Source organism: Elephantulus edwardii, unplaced genomic scaffold (assembly GCF_000299155.1).
Source record: "Elephantulus edwardii isolate Elephantulus edwardi_28Jun2011 unplaced genomic scaffold, EleEdw1.0 scaffold00053, whole genome shotgun sequence".
NCBI lineage: Eukaryota > Metazoa > Chordata > Mammalia > Macroscelidea > Macroscelididae > Elephantulus > Elephantulus edwardii.
The window spans coordinates 7,306,879-7,324,579 of NW_006399803.1; the positions used below are offsets into that span (position 1 = coordinate 7,306,879).

A 17,701-nucleotide genomic window follows, 5' to 3' on the forward strand; every position below is an offset into this window, starting at 1 on the left:
TAACTAAATTGCATGCTATTTGTTCCTTCTCTGCTTCGGTAGTATTACCTGGGAAGTCTTATTCAAATGAAAAATCAGTTGATTTTCTTGAAGGTACACAGGTGAAGCGGCATTTCTTCTTCTGAGCATGTCTGAGTGGTTTGAGCATTTCCATCAGTTTGGGTCTTATGAAAAGTTCTTCTCACCATGTAATTAGGGAGTTCTGGTGGCCTAGTGGTAAGAACTGTGCTGCAGTCCTGAAGCTGTGTGGTTAGAATCTACCCGCTGCTCTGTGGGAGAAGGATGGACAGTCTCCCATGTGATTAACTGCTTGTGAAAAGCTGCTAGAGAGTCAGCACGTATGAGTTGGTTCAGACATGTTGGCACACAACAGCAACAACCAGCATGTAATTATCTCATGTGGTAACCAGTTCAGTAATGTCCTATGTCATAAGATAATTCATAGTACTTTCAAGGTAAAGGACAAGATATTAATTCAGTAAATTATTCGTCTTGCTTTCCAAATTGTTGCTTATGCCTGTAGAAGTTTCTCTGTACTAGGTTCCAGGACTGCAGCAAACATACTAAGTGGTGGCTTAAAACAGCAGATGGTTAGAGTTTTAGAGTTCTGCAATCTGGAAGTCCAAATTCAAGGTGTCAGGAGGCTCACGCTCTGAAGGCTCCAGGGGAAGAACCCCCCTTGGCTCTTGCTACCTTCTGGTCGTTTCTGGCAGGCTTTGGTGTTCTGGACTTAAAGATGTACCATCACTCCAGTGTCTACCTCTGTCTTCACATGACCGTCTCCTCTCTCATAAGAATACTGCTCATGTTGTTTTAGGACCCATCCTTCTGCAGAATGTCCTCATGTCAAATCCTCCATCATCATCAGAGACCCTATTTTCCAACAAGGTCACATTCATAATACCAGGAGGTAGGACTCTGACATAACTTTTAAGGGGACACAGTTCAATCCATAGCAGTCCTTTTTTAAATACTGATATATGCCCTTACTTTAAGTGTGTGTGTGTGTGTGTGTGGTGGTGGTGGTGGTGGTGGTGGTGGGAGTACTTCATTTTTCAGGAGAAAAATATAAGGAAAAAGTAAAGACAATCTATTGGTAATAGTGAGAAAATAGAGACTATTTAAGTTGACTAAAGGATGTGTTAACTTTTATTTATTCTATTCATGGCTGTGAATTATGTACAGTTACCCTACTACCTTCACTGTTACCCCAGTTAACACTGGGGAAAGCTGTTTGTGCACTGGGGCGCCGGGAACTTTGATGTGGAGAAGTCCGTAGTGTTCATCACAGAGTGCGCTTAACAGAAGTTCTTCTTTGAGCTTTGTGCATGACCCAAAATGCAGAGCAGTGCTTTCCTGCACACAGGGTAGCAGAAGCATATTTCCTTTTGATGATTTGAACCATTTATTTTCACATCACAGTCTGAAAGCTCACCATTCTTCATCAACTGCCTTGTGGCAAGAGTCTTAAATTTCTGGAACTGTAACGTGCAATTCAAACATCCACCTCATTTAGCATTGTAGAAGATCAAGTCAACTGACCTTTAGTCATGAAAAAAGGGGGATAACCCCCGAAAAAAACCCCTAAAGATTTGACTAGACTTGGATGAGTCTCACCACAGAGGATGAACGGGCTTCTTGGAGGCCAGAAATGAGCAGGAAGACCTGGAGTGACTAGGACTTACTGTAATTATGAGCCACATTCTTCAAAAAGAAGCCTCTGTTGAAGTTTTGACGTTTTATTTAAACAAGATTTGTCCATGTTGCATTTGTTCATTCCTCATGATGTTTTGTTCTTCTGACCCAGAAACAGAAAAGATAGTGCTCGAGGCAGGAAATGGATTGCCGTCCTGGAAATTCAACGATCAGCTTTTCCCCTGTGATGTGTGTGGGAAAGTGTTTGGCCGACAGCAGACCTTGTCCCGACATCTCTCGCTGCACACAGGTGAGTCAGGTCCTCAGCTGCTGTGCCTTCCCCTCTCTGAATCATCTGTTCATCTATTAATAAGAGACAGAGTCTCTCTAGAGAGTTATTATAACAGGAAGTACTGGAAACATTTTTACCATGACCTTTTCAAACCATTTTATTTATTTTTTTGTTGTTTTTGTGTTGTACCGTCGAATCAGATCTGACTGGCTCAGGAGGAGATTGCCCGTCCTTCTCCAGCAGAGCATCCAGTGGATTCGAACCGTGTGCCTTTGGGATTGCAACACAGGTTCTTGCCACTAGGCCACCACAGCTCTCATTATTATTTGTATTTTTATATTCAAACCATTTTAATTGGCATGTTCAAGTAAGTGCTGGAAGAACTTTTTCTTTGCATTGAGAGGATTCATTGAGTTCTAAGTAAAGTTGATGAGGAAAAGATGCAGTTCATTGCTCTCATCTTGCAGAGGCCAGCCAGGGGACTACACTTCATCCCAGTGGCTTTATCTTACTATTGAAGGTGTGAGCAGTGAATTATTTTCTCTTTGAAAAGAACATCTTGGTGGAGATACAGTTTCTATCTTTATGTATAGATGATAGTAGAAGAATAGAGTTGATTCTGAGTGTTGCAGAAGAGAAAGCAATTAAGTCAAAAAGGAGTAGAAAGGAAAATTAAAGGCCCTAGGTGATACAAACAATTAAGCCCTTGACTTCTAGGCAGCAGACAAGTATTTGATAGGCCAGTGACTTTAATCCACCCGCTAGTGTCTCCAGAGACAGGCTTGGAGATCTGCTTCTTACCAGTCACAACCTTGAAAACCCAGTGGAGCAGTTCTGCTTTGTACGTACAGGGTCACATCAGTTGCAGTCGAGTCAGTGACAACAGCAAAAGAGAAAGAAATAGTAACTTAATCAGTATATGTGAAGTCCAAGGAAACAGGCAATGTCAAGAGTAGATATAAGGCAAGATGGAAATAATAAAAATCAAACATTCCTGGCTTCACATTAAAGAGCTTACCTTGATAGATCAAAGGGGAAAAAGAAAAATCAAAACTCAAATTTCAGGCATCTGGAAGAAAGAGAATGGTGACCACTTCATGCTCAACCCTGGAGCAAATACCCACCACTCTAGTCAAAGGAACATGTCTTAATTAGAAAATTAAAAAGAAAAATCAACTCATTACCATCAAGCCAGAACCACCTTGTAGCTGACCCTTCTGTGGGTTTTCAGATGCTGTAAATTGCATGAGAGGAGACTGCACATCTTCCTTTCACAAAACAGCTGGTGGATTCGACTCTCATGCCTTTGGATTGGCAGTGTGACTCCTTACCCATCAGGCCACCAGAGCTTTCAGGATTGGAACATAAAGACTAAGAGAGAAGAAGTTAGCACTCACTTTAAGGGATTAATAAAAAAATAACAAAAGCTATTCATGGAGGAATATCTTAGAAAATAGAAAACCACAAAGTAGCAACTCCCTTTAAGCCTGTTAGTTGAGGGAAATAAAGCAAAAATATTCACTTTAGGAATCAGAAAGAAGACCTAATTATCATTATCAAACTTACACTCTTGCCATCATATTGATTCCCACTCGAAGTGACTCCTCATCTGCTTTCCAGGGCTGTAATCTTTACAGAAGCAGATCGACACATCATTCTCCCACAGAGTGGCTGGTGGACCTGGTTGATTGAACTATTGGTTAGCAGCTGAATACTCAATCACTGTACTACCAAGGGGTCTCTGAAGAATTAGAGGAGAGAATAAGGACAGCTTTGTGGCAAAAATGATGAGGCTTCACCTCACATATTTTGGACATGTTGCTAAGAGGGGCTATTCCTTGGAGAAGGACATGATGCTGGGAAGGGTGGAGGGTCGGCGAAGGAGAAGAAGACCCTCAACCAGGTGGACTGATACGGTGACTGCTGCAGTGGGCTCTTGTGTGTCAGGAAGTGTAAGGATGACGCAGGATAGAACAGGGTTCAGATCTTTTGCTCATAGGATCACTATGAGTCCTACTCGACTCGATGGCACTTAACAACAACAACATGTGGCAAATAAATACCGAAAATTTAGATTACTTAGATGATTTGAGCAAACAGAACCCAAGAGGAAGTTTTGTTTGTTTGATCAATTATTTGCAAAGGGAAAAATTGCAAATATGATTAAGGAGGTAATACTGAGAAAAGCATTAGGGTAGTGTACCCTTCTCAGGTGAGTTGTTTGTTATGAGAATAGGTAATTTAAATGTTATTTAAACTTTTCTAAGTGAAGGAAAAAGGTGAAAGGTTGAACAGTTCTCTTTCTGGAGACAGTATAATCTTAGCAATGGAACTTGGCAGCTTCAGTTACTAATAAACCAAATACCGGTTACTGTGGAGTTCATTTTGATTCTTGGTCACCCAGATGTGTCTGTGTAGTACCACTCCGTACAGTTATTAGAGGCTGCTTTTTCAGAAGTAGATCTCGAGTCCCTTCTTCCAGGACATCCTTAGGTAATTCATGCTTCTAACCTGACAACATCCAAGCACTTTAACCAGTATTGCCACCCAAGGACTTTTCAGTAACTAACTTATCTCATTGCTGCTGAGTCAGAACTGACTCATGCCTGACGCTCCAGCTGGTTTTTGGAGGCAGTAAATTGCCCTAGAGGAGATTGCTTGTCTTTCTCCCCCAGAGCAGCTGGATTGAGACCATGTTCCTTTAACTTGGGGTACAGCTCCTTACGACTAAATCACCAGAGCCCTCCTCCCACACCACTAGAGCTTCCCCAATTACTACAAAGCCTGAAATTCTAAATGAAGTACTGTCTTTTTATCTGTATTGCAAGGCTCTTCCCCAAGGCCCTTAAGGTGCAAAAGATCAGCACTTCAGCCACTGGGAACCACCTGTAATAAAAATGAAGCCATGTATTTTCTGAGGCATTCTTCATAATATGCCTGTGAAGTAGAGAAGGCTAGTAGTTTCTTTAACCCAAGCGATACAAAGAAATAAGGATAGAAAATAGAGATATTTTTTTTCCTCCTTCTTCTGCCACAGTTATCTGTGCATTGAAAGCAAACCCTGCTCCTTTTAATTTGCTTGATTAATCAGATGAATTCAGAAAGCTACTCTGGAAATGGTCCTATGACATTCATCAGTTTTATGAGAGGGTTTCCATTAAGAAATTAATTGGAATTTTTTTAGTTTATTTATTTAAAATGAAAATTTCCAATTAAATTATTTCATATGAGTAATTTTTTTTCTCTTTAATTTCATTAGCTTTTAATTTCTTGGCTGACCTAGGCCTGGAGCCTAGGGAAAATGATGCGCCCACTTACTTTCCAGTAGTATTAATATCTTGTTTGAATCTTTTCTTCTGTGCTCAAGAATCCCACCACATCTGCCACGTAGGGGCACATGTATATATGCACAGTACTCTTTCAGCCTCTACAGAGCTTGCCTTATCAACACAGGGCAGTTCGAGATGTCCAGGAAAAATATGATTGTGTAATTGTTGTTGTTGTTGTTAGGTGCCAGAGAGTCAGCTACAACGTATAGCAATCCTATAAACAACAGATTGTAACCTTGCCCTACCCTGTCCTAGCCTCATAATCTCCACCTGCCACAAGCCCATTATTGCTTTCACCATGTCACTTTGTCTCACTAAAGGTCTTCCTCTCCTTCATTAATTCTTCCACCCTTTCAAGCATACTGTAATGCCATTTTTTCAAGGAACTCCGGTGGTCTAGTGCGTAAGGAATTCCATTGCTGCTGACTGAAGGGAGGTGGTTCAACATGCCAGCTGCTCCACAGATGAAAAATGCGCAGTCTCCTCCATGCATTTTACAGCCTCTGAAAACCTGCTGGAGGGTCAGCTGTGAGTCATTTCCTGCTCAGCAGCTCATAACAACAAAACAGCCATGCCTCCTGACAACATGCTCGAAGTGTGTGAGAGGAAGTTTCACCATCCTTGCCTCCAAGGAGCACCCTGGTTGCACTTCCTACAGGACATATGTTCTATAAGCAGTTTGTGATAGGCTCTATACATTTTTCCAGTACTCTGGAAATATTTATGCAGGAGTGGACTTTTGGGTAAAAACTTTTGTTATTATTGTAGTTGTAAGTGGTCATGGAGTTGCCCAGGCTTATGTGACCCATAAGGTGTTCATTGCTTGAGGGTCAACAAAAAAATTTTCAGACTTCCCTTTCTAATTTGTCTTAGTCTAAAATCACCGCTGGTAATTGCTAAGCATCATAACAATCTGAATCCACTGCTGATAGACAGGTAATAATTGGATATGAGGTGCATTGGCCATGACTCAAGCCAGATCTCCTACATAAAAGGTGACAATCATACCATTGAACCAGCACCACTGCCCTCACAAGACGTTTAGATACCTAAAGGTTTTTAACCTATGACTACTGAGTCCTCTCAGTCACCTGCTTTGCATCATAGAGCTTGACAATAAATAAGGATGAGAGAAGAATTGATGTCTGAATTGTGGTTCCAGAGAAAAGTACTGAAAATCCCATGGACTGCCAAAAGGACAAATAGATGCATCATGGAGAATGTGCGGCTGGAGTGCTCCCTGGAGGCAAAGGTGGTGAAGCTTCATCTCTCATACTTTGGACATGTAACTAGATGAAGCTATTCCTTGGAAAGGGGCATCATGCTTGATAAGACAGAGAGTCCGGGTAGGAGAGGAAGACCTTCCAGAAAGAGCCATTGACACAGTAACATAAGTAATTGGCTCTAGTGTGTCAGAGGTGATAAGGAAGGGCACAAGATAAAGCAAGCTTCCAGTCTGTTGTTCATAGGGTTGCTATGAGTCATACTTGACTTTGATGGCACTTAACAGCAACAAAAACTGATGAGCTGATTCAAACTCTTGATCAGGTTTTTTAGGATGTAAATCTTCCTCCCATATCTTTCTCCTTTGGCTCTGAACACCTGATTTTTCAGTTAACAACCTGACAGGTTACTCATGTCATCAACACTAAATTCAATGACATTGGATAATATTTTCCCTTCTGATATAGGACTTGACCCAGCCTTTCTTTCATATCATCAAGAGATTGATTGCCATGATGTTGGGAATTCATTTTTGAGAGTGGTTTGGGTTTATTTTCCCCCAGAGGAAAGAAAATACAAATGCCATTTGTGCCCCTATGCTGCTAAGTGCCGTGCGAATCTGAACCAGCACCTGACTGTCCATTCCGTGAAGCTGGTGAGTACAGATACCGAGGACATCGTCAGCGCTGTCACCTCTGAAGGCAGCGATGGGAAGAAACACCCATATTATTACAGGTGAGTTGGAGATGGAACACTGTGGTCCACGTTTCCCGGGCTCCTTCCTTGAAAACGCTCTCCCTGCCTACTAAGGGGACCCTTCTCTCAGTAACGCTGACCTTCCTCTTGAAAATTGCCTTTGCTTACACTGAACCCTGCAGTTGCTCTGACTCGTCTGTTGGCTTGGGTGGCTCTGGTAGAATTAATTGAAAGGGAAATAGTCTTGGAGGTGGCTCTGGGTGGAGCTCCCGTGAGTGGCCTGGCTCTAGAGATGATTAACTCTGAGGTTTGTGCAGCTGAAAATCTAAGCATCACAACTGAGCACATTCTTTCTTCTCAGAATATCATAGGAGTTGGGGGGAAATACAAATCTAGAGAAAATAAATCTTGAGACCCTAAGGAAATAGGCCAGAAAACATCAATGATGTTGTCATTTAGTCCTGGAAGAAACATTTTTCTTCCATTTTTCAGTTTCTATTAGTATTGGGTCAACTCTGACTCACGGCTCCCAAGTCTGTCAGGATAGAACTGTCCTCCCTAGAGTATTAAGTGACTGATCTTTCACAAGTAGATCACCAGACCTTTCTTCTGAGGCACTTCTGGGTGGACTCAAGCCTCTAGACTTCTAGTTATTAACCAAGCACAATAACCATTTCTAGCTCAGGTGGCCTAGTGGTAAAGGGCTGCTCTGCCAACCCAAAGGCATGTGATTAGAATTCACCAGCTACTCTGTGGGAGAAGGATGGGCATTCTCCTCCTGTGTGATTTACTGCCTCTAAAAACCCACGGGAGGGTCAGCTATGGTTGATTCTCACTCAATGGCATATAATACCACCTCCCCAAACCACCACCCGCCAGCCCCGCAGGGACTCCGTAACCACACCAAACCCACTGTCATCAAGTGAACTCCAATCCAGAATAACAGAGTGGAACTGCTGCTCCATAAGGTTTTAAAAATTATTTCTCTTTATGGAAAAAGACTGCTGCTACATTAATCTCCTGCAGAGCAGCCATAGATTTGAACTGCCAACCTTTTCATGATGCTTTCAGTGTCCCTTAGGGATTCCATTAAAAAACAAAACAAAAAAACTCACTACTACTGAGTTGTTATAAACTCATGGCCACTCTGCGTAAGACTTCTGAGGCTGTTAATCCCAGCAGGAGCAGATTGCTTCATCTTCCCACAGAATGGCTGACACCTTGAACTCCATAGTGAACCATAAATTGGTATTTGATTTGGTTGTTCTAAATCTCAAGTTTCAGTCCATCTTTTGACTCTTGTCCTAGAGATGGTCCACTTAGATGGGTGGAGACTTGTTTTTGTTCAGAATGTCTCTCTGGAAGGATAGCTTCTGACAGGAGTTGTCATGGGCTCTTGTTCACAGTACCATGTGATGACTTTGTGTGCTTCCACTCCTACACAGGCAGGAAGAATCCCGGAGTCAAAGAGAGACTCCCGGGCTCTGCAGAGTGCACTGGGTTTATTAGTATATCCACACTGTAAATACCCGGGCTTTGCTGTGCTGTATCTCTTTGCCCAAAGGAATCAGATGACGTGTAGCATCTGGATTCTGGAGTTTTAAATTAAGTTTATAGTTCTTTAGCATCATTATAGCATGTATGAGATTGTTACATCATGCCAGTGCTTAATCTCTTTGGCATGAAGACCACATCCAAGGGCTACTTGCAAGCAGACAAGTTTTCTAGTGCAGAGCCTTTTGATGAGGAGGAGTAACGCCCCACTAGTGTCAGTCTTCTAAGTGTACGAAGCATACTTGGGTAGCCTGCATTTAAAGCGCACATGACTCTTCTCTGTCCTTCTTTTCTTCCATTCTCTCCTATAGCTGTCACGTGTGTGGATTCGAGACAGAGCTCAATGTCCAGTTTGTCAGCCACATGTCGCTCCACGTGGACAAGGAGCAGTGGATGTTTTCCATCTGTTGCACTGCCTGCGACTTCGTCACCATGGAGGAAGCAGAGATAAAGGCTCACATTGGCACCAAGCACACAGGTGACCGCTCCTGCCCATCCTCCCCACCCTTGTCCTCCAAACCCTGCCACCCTAGGGTTCTTGCCCAATCAGCAGTGTTTCCATCTCCAGGATGCTTTCTTCCCCAGGAGGAAGGCTACCCCAGGGTACCAGCACCATGCTCTGATTATCTACAGTGAGTGACAAGCCTGGTGTGGCTTGGGACCTGGCTAATCTGAAAGGCCCGTAGACTCAGAGGCAGTTGAGAGGTGCTACGCTTTTCACTTATTCCTCGTCCTACTTCATCATTATTGCTTGATTGTTGTTATGTACCTTGGAGTCGGAACTGACTCATAGTTGACCAACTCCGTCAAAATTTCAGAGGCCACCGGAGCTCCCTATCATTGTCGGTACCATCCATCAAACTCTTATGATGGCCCAGGCTTGTGCCTTTACATGCTGTATTTCATTTAAGCCTCATAACAACCTTTTGAGATAAATACTATTATTAGCTTACTATGTTGTTTTTAGGAGAGCTCCAGTGGCTTAGTAGTAAGGAATTGTACTACCAACCCAAAGGCACATGGTTCAAATCCACCAGCTGCTCCATGGGAGAAAAATGGGCACTCTCCTCCCGTGTGATTCACTGCCTCTGAAAACCCAGTGGAGGGTCAGCTATAAGTTAGTTCCAACTCCACACAGTACAGCAACAGTGTTGGTTTTGGTTACGACCAAGTGGGCTCCAATTTAGAGTGAACGTAATTATAACAAAACAAATCATTGCCTGACCCTGTGCCTTCCTCTTGATTATTGGTGTGTTTGAGTCCATTGTTGTGACTGTTGTGTCGTCTCATCTCTAAGGGCTCCTCGCATTTCCACCGACTCTCTTACTGCCTGTGATGTCCTCTTCTGGTGATGGGCCTTTCCTGTTGCCAGGTTTAAAGTAAGAGAGCCAAAGCCTCACCCATCCTCGCTTCTGAGGAGCATTCTGGTTGTTTTCTAAGACTGATTTATTCTTCCTTCTGGTTCTCTGCATTATTTTTTTTCCATCAGTTCTTCTGCTTTCTTTCTTGTTTTTAAACTTTCTTATGCAGTGAGGCCATTGAAAAGACCACAGCTTGGATCACGTGTATCTTGATCCTCAAAGTGACATGTAGCATGTCATTTACGTTCTCAAACGCTGCTTCTGTGCATGTTGACTATTGATCTAAGTAGAATAAAATTGTTGACAATTTCAGTCTTATCTTCATTTGTCATGATGCTATTTCATATCCCACTATGTTCTGGAGACTTCTCTCTGTGTCACCACTCTCCTGAGCACCTGGCAGTCATTTGTACCTTTATACGTTGCTTTTCCTGAGCTCTGCACACTCGGTTCTGCAGGTTTTGGACTCCTCTCATGAATTTGTACCCTTGACATTCTCATAATTACATGGGTGTGTCTATGAAAAAGCCCAAGTCCATTGCTATCAAGGTTGAACCAACTCATATCTGACATGCTAGCAGGCTTCAATGGATATAATCACATGAGAGGAGATAGACCACCTTTTTCCTGCAGAACCGTAGGTGGAGTTAAACCACCAGAGAGATGTGGTCTTTGGGTTAGCAGCATGACTCCCTATGGACTAGGTCACCACAACTCCCCGCATATCTACAAGGGACAGGGGCAGGGGGGATCCAGATTCTCAAACAATAAAGTCACTCTAGGCCACAGACAAGACTTTTTGCCAAGGCTCCCTTTTCCTTTAAGCATCTTACCACCCTGGTTAACGTCTTCGGTTTAATGATGTTAACATTTTGACTTCACAGTGCAATTACACCCTCATAAGTGAGGGTTACAAATGACACCAGTGAGGAGTCATTATGTGCGAATGAGGATGCACTCCCCCGGCATTTGCAGTGCGTACACATTAAGAGCTAGGGCTGCTCACAGCCGACCCTCGGTGCTGGGTCAGCCCCTCACAACTCTGGCTCCGAGGCCGCTGGAGAGGGAATGTTCCTGACAGCTGTGCTGATGATGCACAAGCCAAGGAGGATTCATCTGAGCTTCGCGGGCCACTCTGGCTCCATAGTGCCAGCAGCAATAGAAGCTTGGTTTTGTCAGTAAACTGAGCAGATATGACTTGGAGGTCTGCGGAGAGCCGTTATGCTGAGTGAGAAGGTGCCGTTTTTACAGTCAGTTGTCTGCCTGTAACCACATTAGCACTGTGGACAGCAGGTGAGCTGGGAAGCCCAAGCTAAAGACAAATTAAATTCAGCATTTGAGGAATAGCTAATGGATGAAAAGGCCAGGCCCTCTTCCATTCCCACTGGCTCTTCAGGGTGTTTTTTTTTTCTCTCTCTCTTTTCTGCTACACCCCCATTCTTCTAAACCTCTCCATCCCAAAGGATGTTTAAACCCAGCAAAACACTGTCCTCGTTGCCTCATTCCCCATGCCTCACCTCAAGGAAGCCAGAGAAACCATATGACTGGAAAGGTATTGGACTTATTTATAATCATTATCATTTGCATTTTGTTACTGGAAACTTGACATCCACCACCAGCCACTGCAAACACACATATCTCTCGATTGTCATAGCAAAGCTCTCTTTGCCTCTGAAGTGACTGGGCTCCTTGGCAAGAGGAGGAAAATGGACTCATTTGTTCAGTACAGAGAACCAAAAGTCAAATACATTAAAGAAGTTGCTTTACTACAGTCGGCCTTAACAACTATTTGGGAAAAAGATTATATTCAACCATATAAGTAAAAAAATTGGCAGACTACTTCTTTTAAAAAAGAATTTATTTTATGGTTGTCGAAAATATATACAGCAGAACATAAGCAACTCAGCAATTTCTTCCAGTGCAGTTCAGTAACACTCATTACACTTTCTAAGAGTACACCCATCTTCACTCTCCTTTCCTGAGTAGATCCTCCCCTATCAACATAAATTTACTGCCCTAAAATGACAACAAAGTTGACTAACTAATCTTTTAAGTTACTATTGACAGCATTATGATAGATGGTGAACAGATTGGGATTGTTAACAGCTTTAGTTTGCTTGGCGCCACAGTCAACACTCTTGGTACCAGCAGCCAGGAAATCAAAAGATGAATTGCATTGGCAAAGTCTGCTGTCAGGCACCTCTCCAGATTACTGCAGAGCAATGATGTCACTCTGGAGATTAAGGTGGACCTGATCCAGGCCATTCAGAATCACTTCCATTTTTTTGCAGTTTATCTGGACAATGAATAGGGATGGTAGAAAGAAAATTGATGACTTTGAGCTGTGGTCTGGAGAAGAGTATTGAATATACCATGGACTGCTAGGAGAACAAACAAGTTCGTCCTGGAGAGAGTAAACCCAGGCTGCTCCTTGGAGGCAAGGATTCTGAGACTTCATCTGACATACTTTGCAAGGAGGGACTAGTCCTTGGATAGGGACATCAGGCTAGGAAAGGTGGAGGGACAGTACAAGAGAGGAAGACCCTCTATGAAATGGATTGATTCAGTGACTGGGTTAATGAGGGTAGGTGTGTCAGAAACAGTAAAGTTGGCACAGGATAGAGCAGGGTTCAGGGCTATTGTACATAAGGTCACTGTAAATCACAAGCAACTCAATGACATAGAACAACAGCAGCATTGTAAATTTGATTCCATATCAATAGCTCTGGTGGCCTAATGGGTAAGGAGTTGCACTGCCACCAAAAGGTAGATGGTTCACATACACCAGCTGCTCCAAGGGAGGAAGATGGACAGTCCCCTCTCATGTGATTTACAGCTTTTGAAAACCTGCTGAAGGGTCAAGTATGGGTTGGTACTGACAATATAACACTGAGTTTTGGGATAGATCCATAAGAGCACAACTGCAAGGTAGCCATTATTTTACTAATTTAGCATCAGTATTATTTGGTTTTAAGAAGATCTCGGAATATTTTCTATTTCAATTTAAGGTTAATCTCAGAGCACTTATTTCGTGGGGAATTTTTTTTTAAAGACTAGGTAATAAACATTGTAGAGTCTCTTGATGACGCATATCGTATGCACTTCAAACCAACCAGGCCTCGTGATCTGCTTCCACAAGGTCATAGCTTTGAAAATCCTATATAGCAGTTACTTGCACCCTCTAAACATGGAGTCTGTATGTGTAACAATCCACTTGATAGCAACTGGCAACAATAGCAATGATTTTTGAGACATTCCAGCCATTTATTCTCTATTATTACTACTCAACTCAGCCATTCAGTCACCACAGGCATAAATTAGTGGATATGATAATATTTCACTAAAACAAGATTTGCAAAATAATGGCCCTGAGAGTAGTATTTGGGCCTAGGGCTGTAACTTTCTGATGTCTGTGAGAAATTATTAATCTCAAAGTAAAGGTTTGCAGTATTAGGTTAATGTTTGGAGATGCTTGAGTTTAACACAAAATATATCAGTCACACAGGAGGCTCCACACTGGAGACTCTTAGTCCAGGCCCAACCTATATTTAAATACAAATGCCCACCCAGCAGGTCCTGATTGATTTAAACAAGAGGCTTTCAGCCCACAGGTGATTGTTAACAAATGACCAATCAGCTTACCCTTGATTGAGCTATAGTGTTAGAGAAGAGCACTGAACATGAACAGCCAAGAGAACAAATATATGTATGTCTTGGAGAAGGTGCAGCCGGAGTGCTCTTAGGAAGCAAGAATAATGAGGCTTCACCTCACATACTTTGGGCTTGTTGCTAGAAGGAGCTATTCCTTGGACAGAGACATGTTTCAGGCAAGGGTGGAGGTTTGACAAAGGAGAGGAAGACCCTAGACCAGGTGAACTGCCGCAGTGGGCTCTTGTATGTCAGGAAGTGTGAGGATGGCACAGGATAGAACAGAATTTAGCTCTCTTTTTTTCATAGGGTCATTATGAGGCATACTTGACTCAGTGGCATCTAACAACAATAATATATAAGTCAAACTTCAGAAATATTCAGCAATTAGTATGCTATACAATGTATGTAAAGTATATTCTTGAGCATAAGAAGCATGACTGTCCATGTCATGGTTGTATCAGCAGACCTGGAACAGCCACTATACAAGTGTCAGGAGTAAATGTTCCCTCAGTGAATAAGTGTATGTCTGCAGAATCACCTATGTGTGTGTGCGCACACACTTAAAGTAAGATAATTACTTGGTTATTACTTTGAAGTGTAGAGTGTAGTGAGTTATTCACACTACTTGGAGGAAAGTACTCTGTGTGAAGGAAGACATTGAATTCTAGACCCAGTGTCACCGTAAGTTGTACTCTAATATAGGTGCTCTCTTAACTTCTCTAGACCTCCTTCCTGGTTTCTTGTTTTGTATTTTTTTTCCCCTTTAATTACTCAGAGTCCCTACAGGTCTAAGGGAACTCTGTTGACTTGGTAGTAAGGAGTTGTACTGAAATCCAAAGGCCTGTAGTTATAATTCACTAGCTGCTCTGTAGGAGAAAGATTTACCATCTCCTCCCATGTGATTCAAAGCTTCTGAAAACCCACTGGAGAGTCAGCTTTGTGTCAGTTCCGACTTGATAGCATGTAAAAATCACCATTATCCTGACATAAGCGTTTGTTCCCATAATTTGTTCAGCACACCAGATTTCTTTTAGTGTCTCAGAAGTCACATGCTTTCCGATGTTTCCTTACCTGCTCCTCTAATCCACAACACCTTTGTGAATGAGGTACTTGGTGTGTCTGCAGAACTATCCTCTGTTGAGGTGTTTCTTCAAGATGAACTGTCTTCCTCTTTCTCCTACTTCTTACTACTTTATCCCTGCAGAGAACATCAACAGTGGAAAAATCCTCTATTTGATGCTTGTGACTTCTGTAATGTAAATTTTGCAGCAGTTTAAAAAAACTCAAATGGATGGCACTGAGGACTCTAAATAGCTGCTGTAAAAAAAGACAGGGGCCACATGGGGGCAGCTGTATCAGACCTCCATCACCTCCACAAAGAGAACCACCCCCGTTAACAGCACCCACAGCACAAAACCAATTCCCACGAGGTCAGACATGTCCCACACACTCCTGCACCTCTTTCTATTCATCTGGATCAACACTAATGTTAGTGCTTTACTGGCCCCAAAATCCATTGCACTAGCTCACAGATCACATAGAACTGTATTAGGAAAGTCAAAGGCCTATAGTTCAGGTTAGTAGCAGAACACACTCACTCAGCTCAGTCAGGAGAGATGCTGATATGTGCTCACAGCCTTGTGCCTCACAGATTTAGGCCAGTATTACAAAATTCTCAGTCTTGCCAGTTATACTCTCCTCACTTGGTCCTCTAGCCAACTTGGGCAAAGGCTTTTGGCTCTGGTTCAATGTTGTAGCAGTCCCAAGGCCTGCTCCATCTAAAGTCAGGTCTCTGTTTCAATGCTGCAGCTGCACATCTGACTAGCTCAAGAATCTCTGGCCCTGAAGGCTGCATAGCATTCTCTTGCTGCTGCTTTGCTGGTCTTAAGGTTTCTCCAAACCTGTTGCTGGATCCACTCAATTTAATGGTGAGACTAGCCAATCCCCTTGTGGATAAGCTGACACTCCCTATTTGCGTATTCTTCCCATCCATATAGCAAAGTCAGGCAATGGCTAGGGAAGCCCTTTTGAAAAATAAACCCTTAACAGCACAGCTGCTTAAGAAAGAAACCAGTAATACCTCACCTCAGATCAAAACCATATTGTGGTCCAAAAGCAAGAGAGCCTCTTTACCAATCAACCCTAGCAAAATTAGAAGAAAATAGAATCATTTCCAGACTTCCAGAGTGACAAAGATTTCTGCAAGTGGAAGACCAGAAATCTCAAAAGAAAAAAATGGAGCAATTTGGCATATTGTTCAACTTGTAAGCAAAACTGTTTTTTTTTTAAAAAAAAGACACAGACCAAATCCCAAACAAATGTCACAGTTTCAAAATGTTTGTAGAAATACCAAAAAGTTAATGTGCTTAGATAATACATGTTGTCTAGTAAAAAAACCTTGAAGCTTCCTCCTGGCCCAGGTATAGGTTCCACATGAAATTAAGTGCTCATCATTAATTAAGCACAATTAAGTGCTCTTGGATTCCCATTCTTCTCAATGTCAGTCACAGCTTGTTATGATCCACACAGTCAAATACCTTTGCATAGTCAATGAAGCACAAATAGACATTCTTCTGGTATTCCTTACTTTAAGCCAGGATCCATCTGTCATCACCAGTGATATCCCTGGTGCCATGGCCTCTTCTAAATCCTGCTTGAACTTCTAACCGTTTCCTATCTATGTACTGTTCTAGCCATTTTTTAATGATCTGTCAGAGACTTTTCCTTAGTACTGAGATGCAACAATGTTAGTCTAGAGACTAAGGTGCACCTGATCCAGGCCATGGTCTTCACAAATTACTTGCCATGCATCAGAGAGCTGGACAGTGACTAAGGATGGCAGAAGAATTGATGTCTTCAAGTGGTGGTGCTGGAGAAGAATCTTGAGCATACAATGGACCACCAAGAAAACAGATCTGTCTTGGAGAGGGTGAAACCAAATTTCTCCTTGGAGGCTAGGATTTTAAAGCTCCATCTCACATTCTTTGGTCATATGGCCAGGAAGGACTGATCCTTGAAGAAAAACATGTCAGAGGGGTAGAGGGACAGGACAGGAGAGGAAAACCCCAGATGAGATAAAGTGATACAGTAATTGAGGCAATGGGGGTAGATGTGTTGGAGTCAGTGAGACTGGCTCTGGACAGGGCAAGCTTCAGAGCTGTTGTACATAGGTTCACTATGAGTCATAGGCGACTCAATGGCACATAACAGCACAACAGCAGTATTTTGCTTGTATATGATATTGTTCAATAGTTTCCACATTCAGTTGTATCAACCTTTCTTGGGAATGGGAACAAATATATGAACCTCTTCCAATCCGTGGGCCAGACAGCTATCCTCCAAATTTTCTAGCATAGACTGTAGTGCATGCAAGGCTGCATCTGTTAATTAAAACAAGTCACTTGGTATCCCTTTGATTCTTGGGGCCCTATTTTTTGCCAATGCCTTTCATGCAGCTTCTGCTTCCTCCTTCATTACCTACTGGATCCAGTTCATATGATACTTTCTGAAATTTTTCCAATGTCAGTCAATTCTTTCTGGTAGCCTCCATCTTCTTTTGATGTTTTCTGGATCATTCGATATATTACCCATAGCGTCATTCAGTGTGAGGACATGAGGCTTAAATTTGCTTTCCCATTCTTCCAGCTTGAGAAATACAAAGTGACTTCTTCCCTTTTTACTCTCCAATTCCAGCTCTCTGCATATTCCATTATAGTACTTTGCTTTGTTCTTTCAAGCTGCCCTTTGAAATCTTCTGTTCAGATCTTTCACTTCAACATGTTTTCTTTTTGTTTTATCTTCTCGACTCTCCAGTACATTCTTTAGAGTCTCTTTTGACATCTTTTTTTTTTTATCCTCTCTTTTTGGAATGAACTTTTACTTTCTTCATGGATGATAACCTTGCTATCATCCCATAACTCATCTGGTAATTGATGTTCAGTGTCTCAAACCTATTCTTA

General features: G+C 42.3%; 1 protein-coding gene across 3 annotated transcripts in view; it reads left to right on the forward strand.

The window, feature by feature from the left end:
• Positions 1-17,701, forward strand: part of ZNF827 (zinc finger protein 827) — a 261,480-nt gene that overhangs the window by 231,108 nt on the left and 12,671 nt on the right. For all 3 annotated transcript variants that reach the window (XM_006887004.1, XM_006887002.1, XM_006887003.1), the window contains 3 exons: positions 1,808-1,945; positions 7,044-7,215; positions 9,042-9,208. In XM_006887004.1, the coding sequence (XP_006887066.1) occupies positions 1,808-1,945; positions 7,044-7,215; positions 9,042-9,208 (477 nt within the window). The remainder of the gene's footprint in view (positions 1-1,807; positions 1,946-7,043; positions 7,216-9,041; positions 9,209-17,701) is intronic.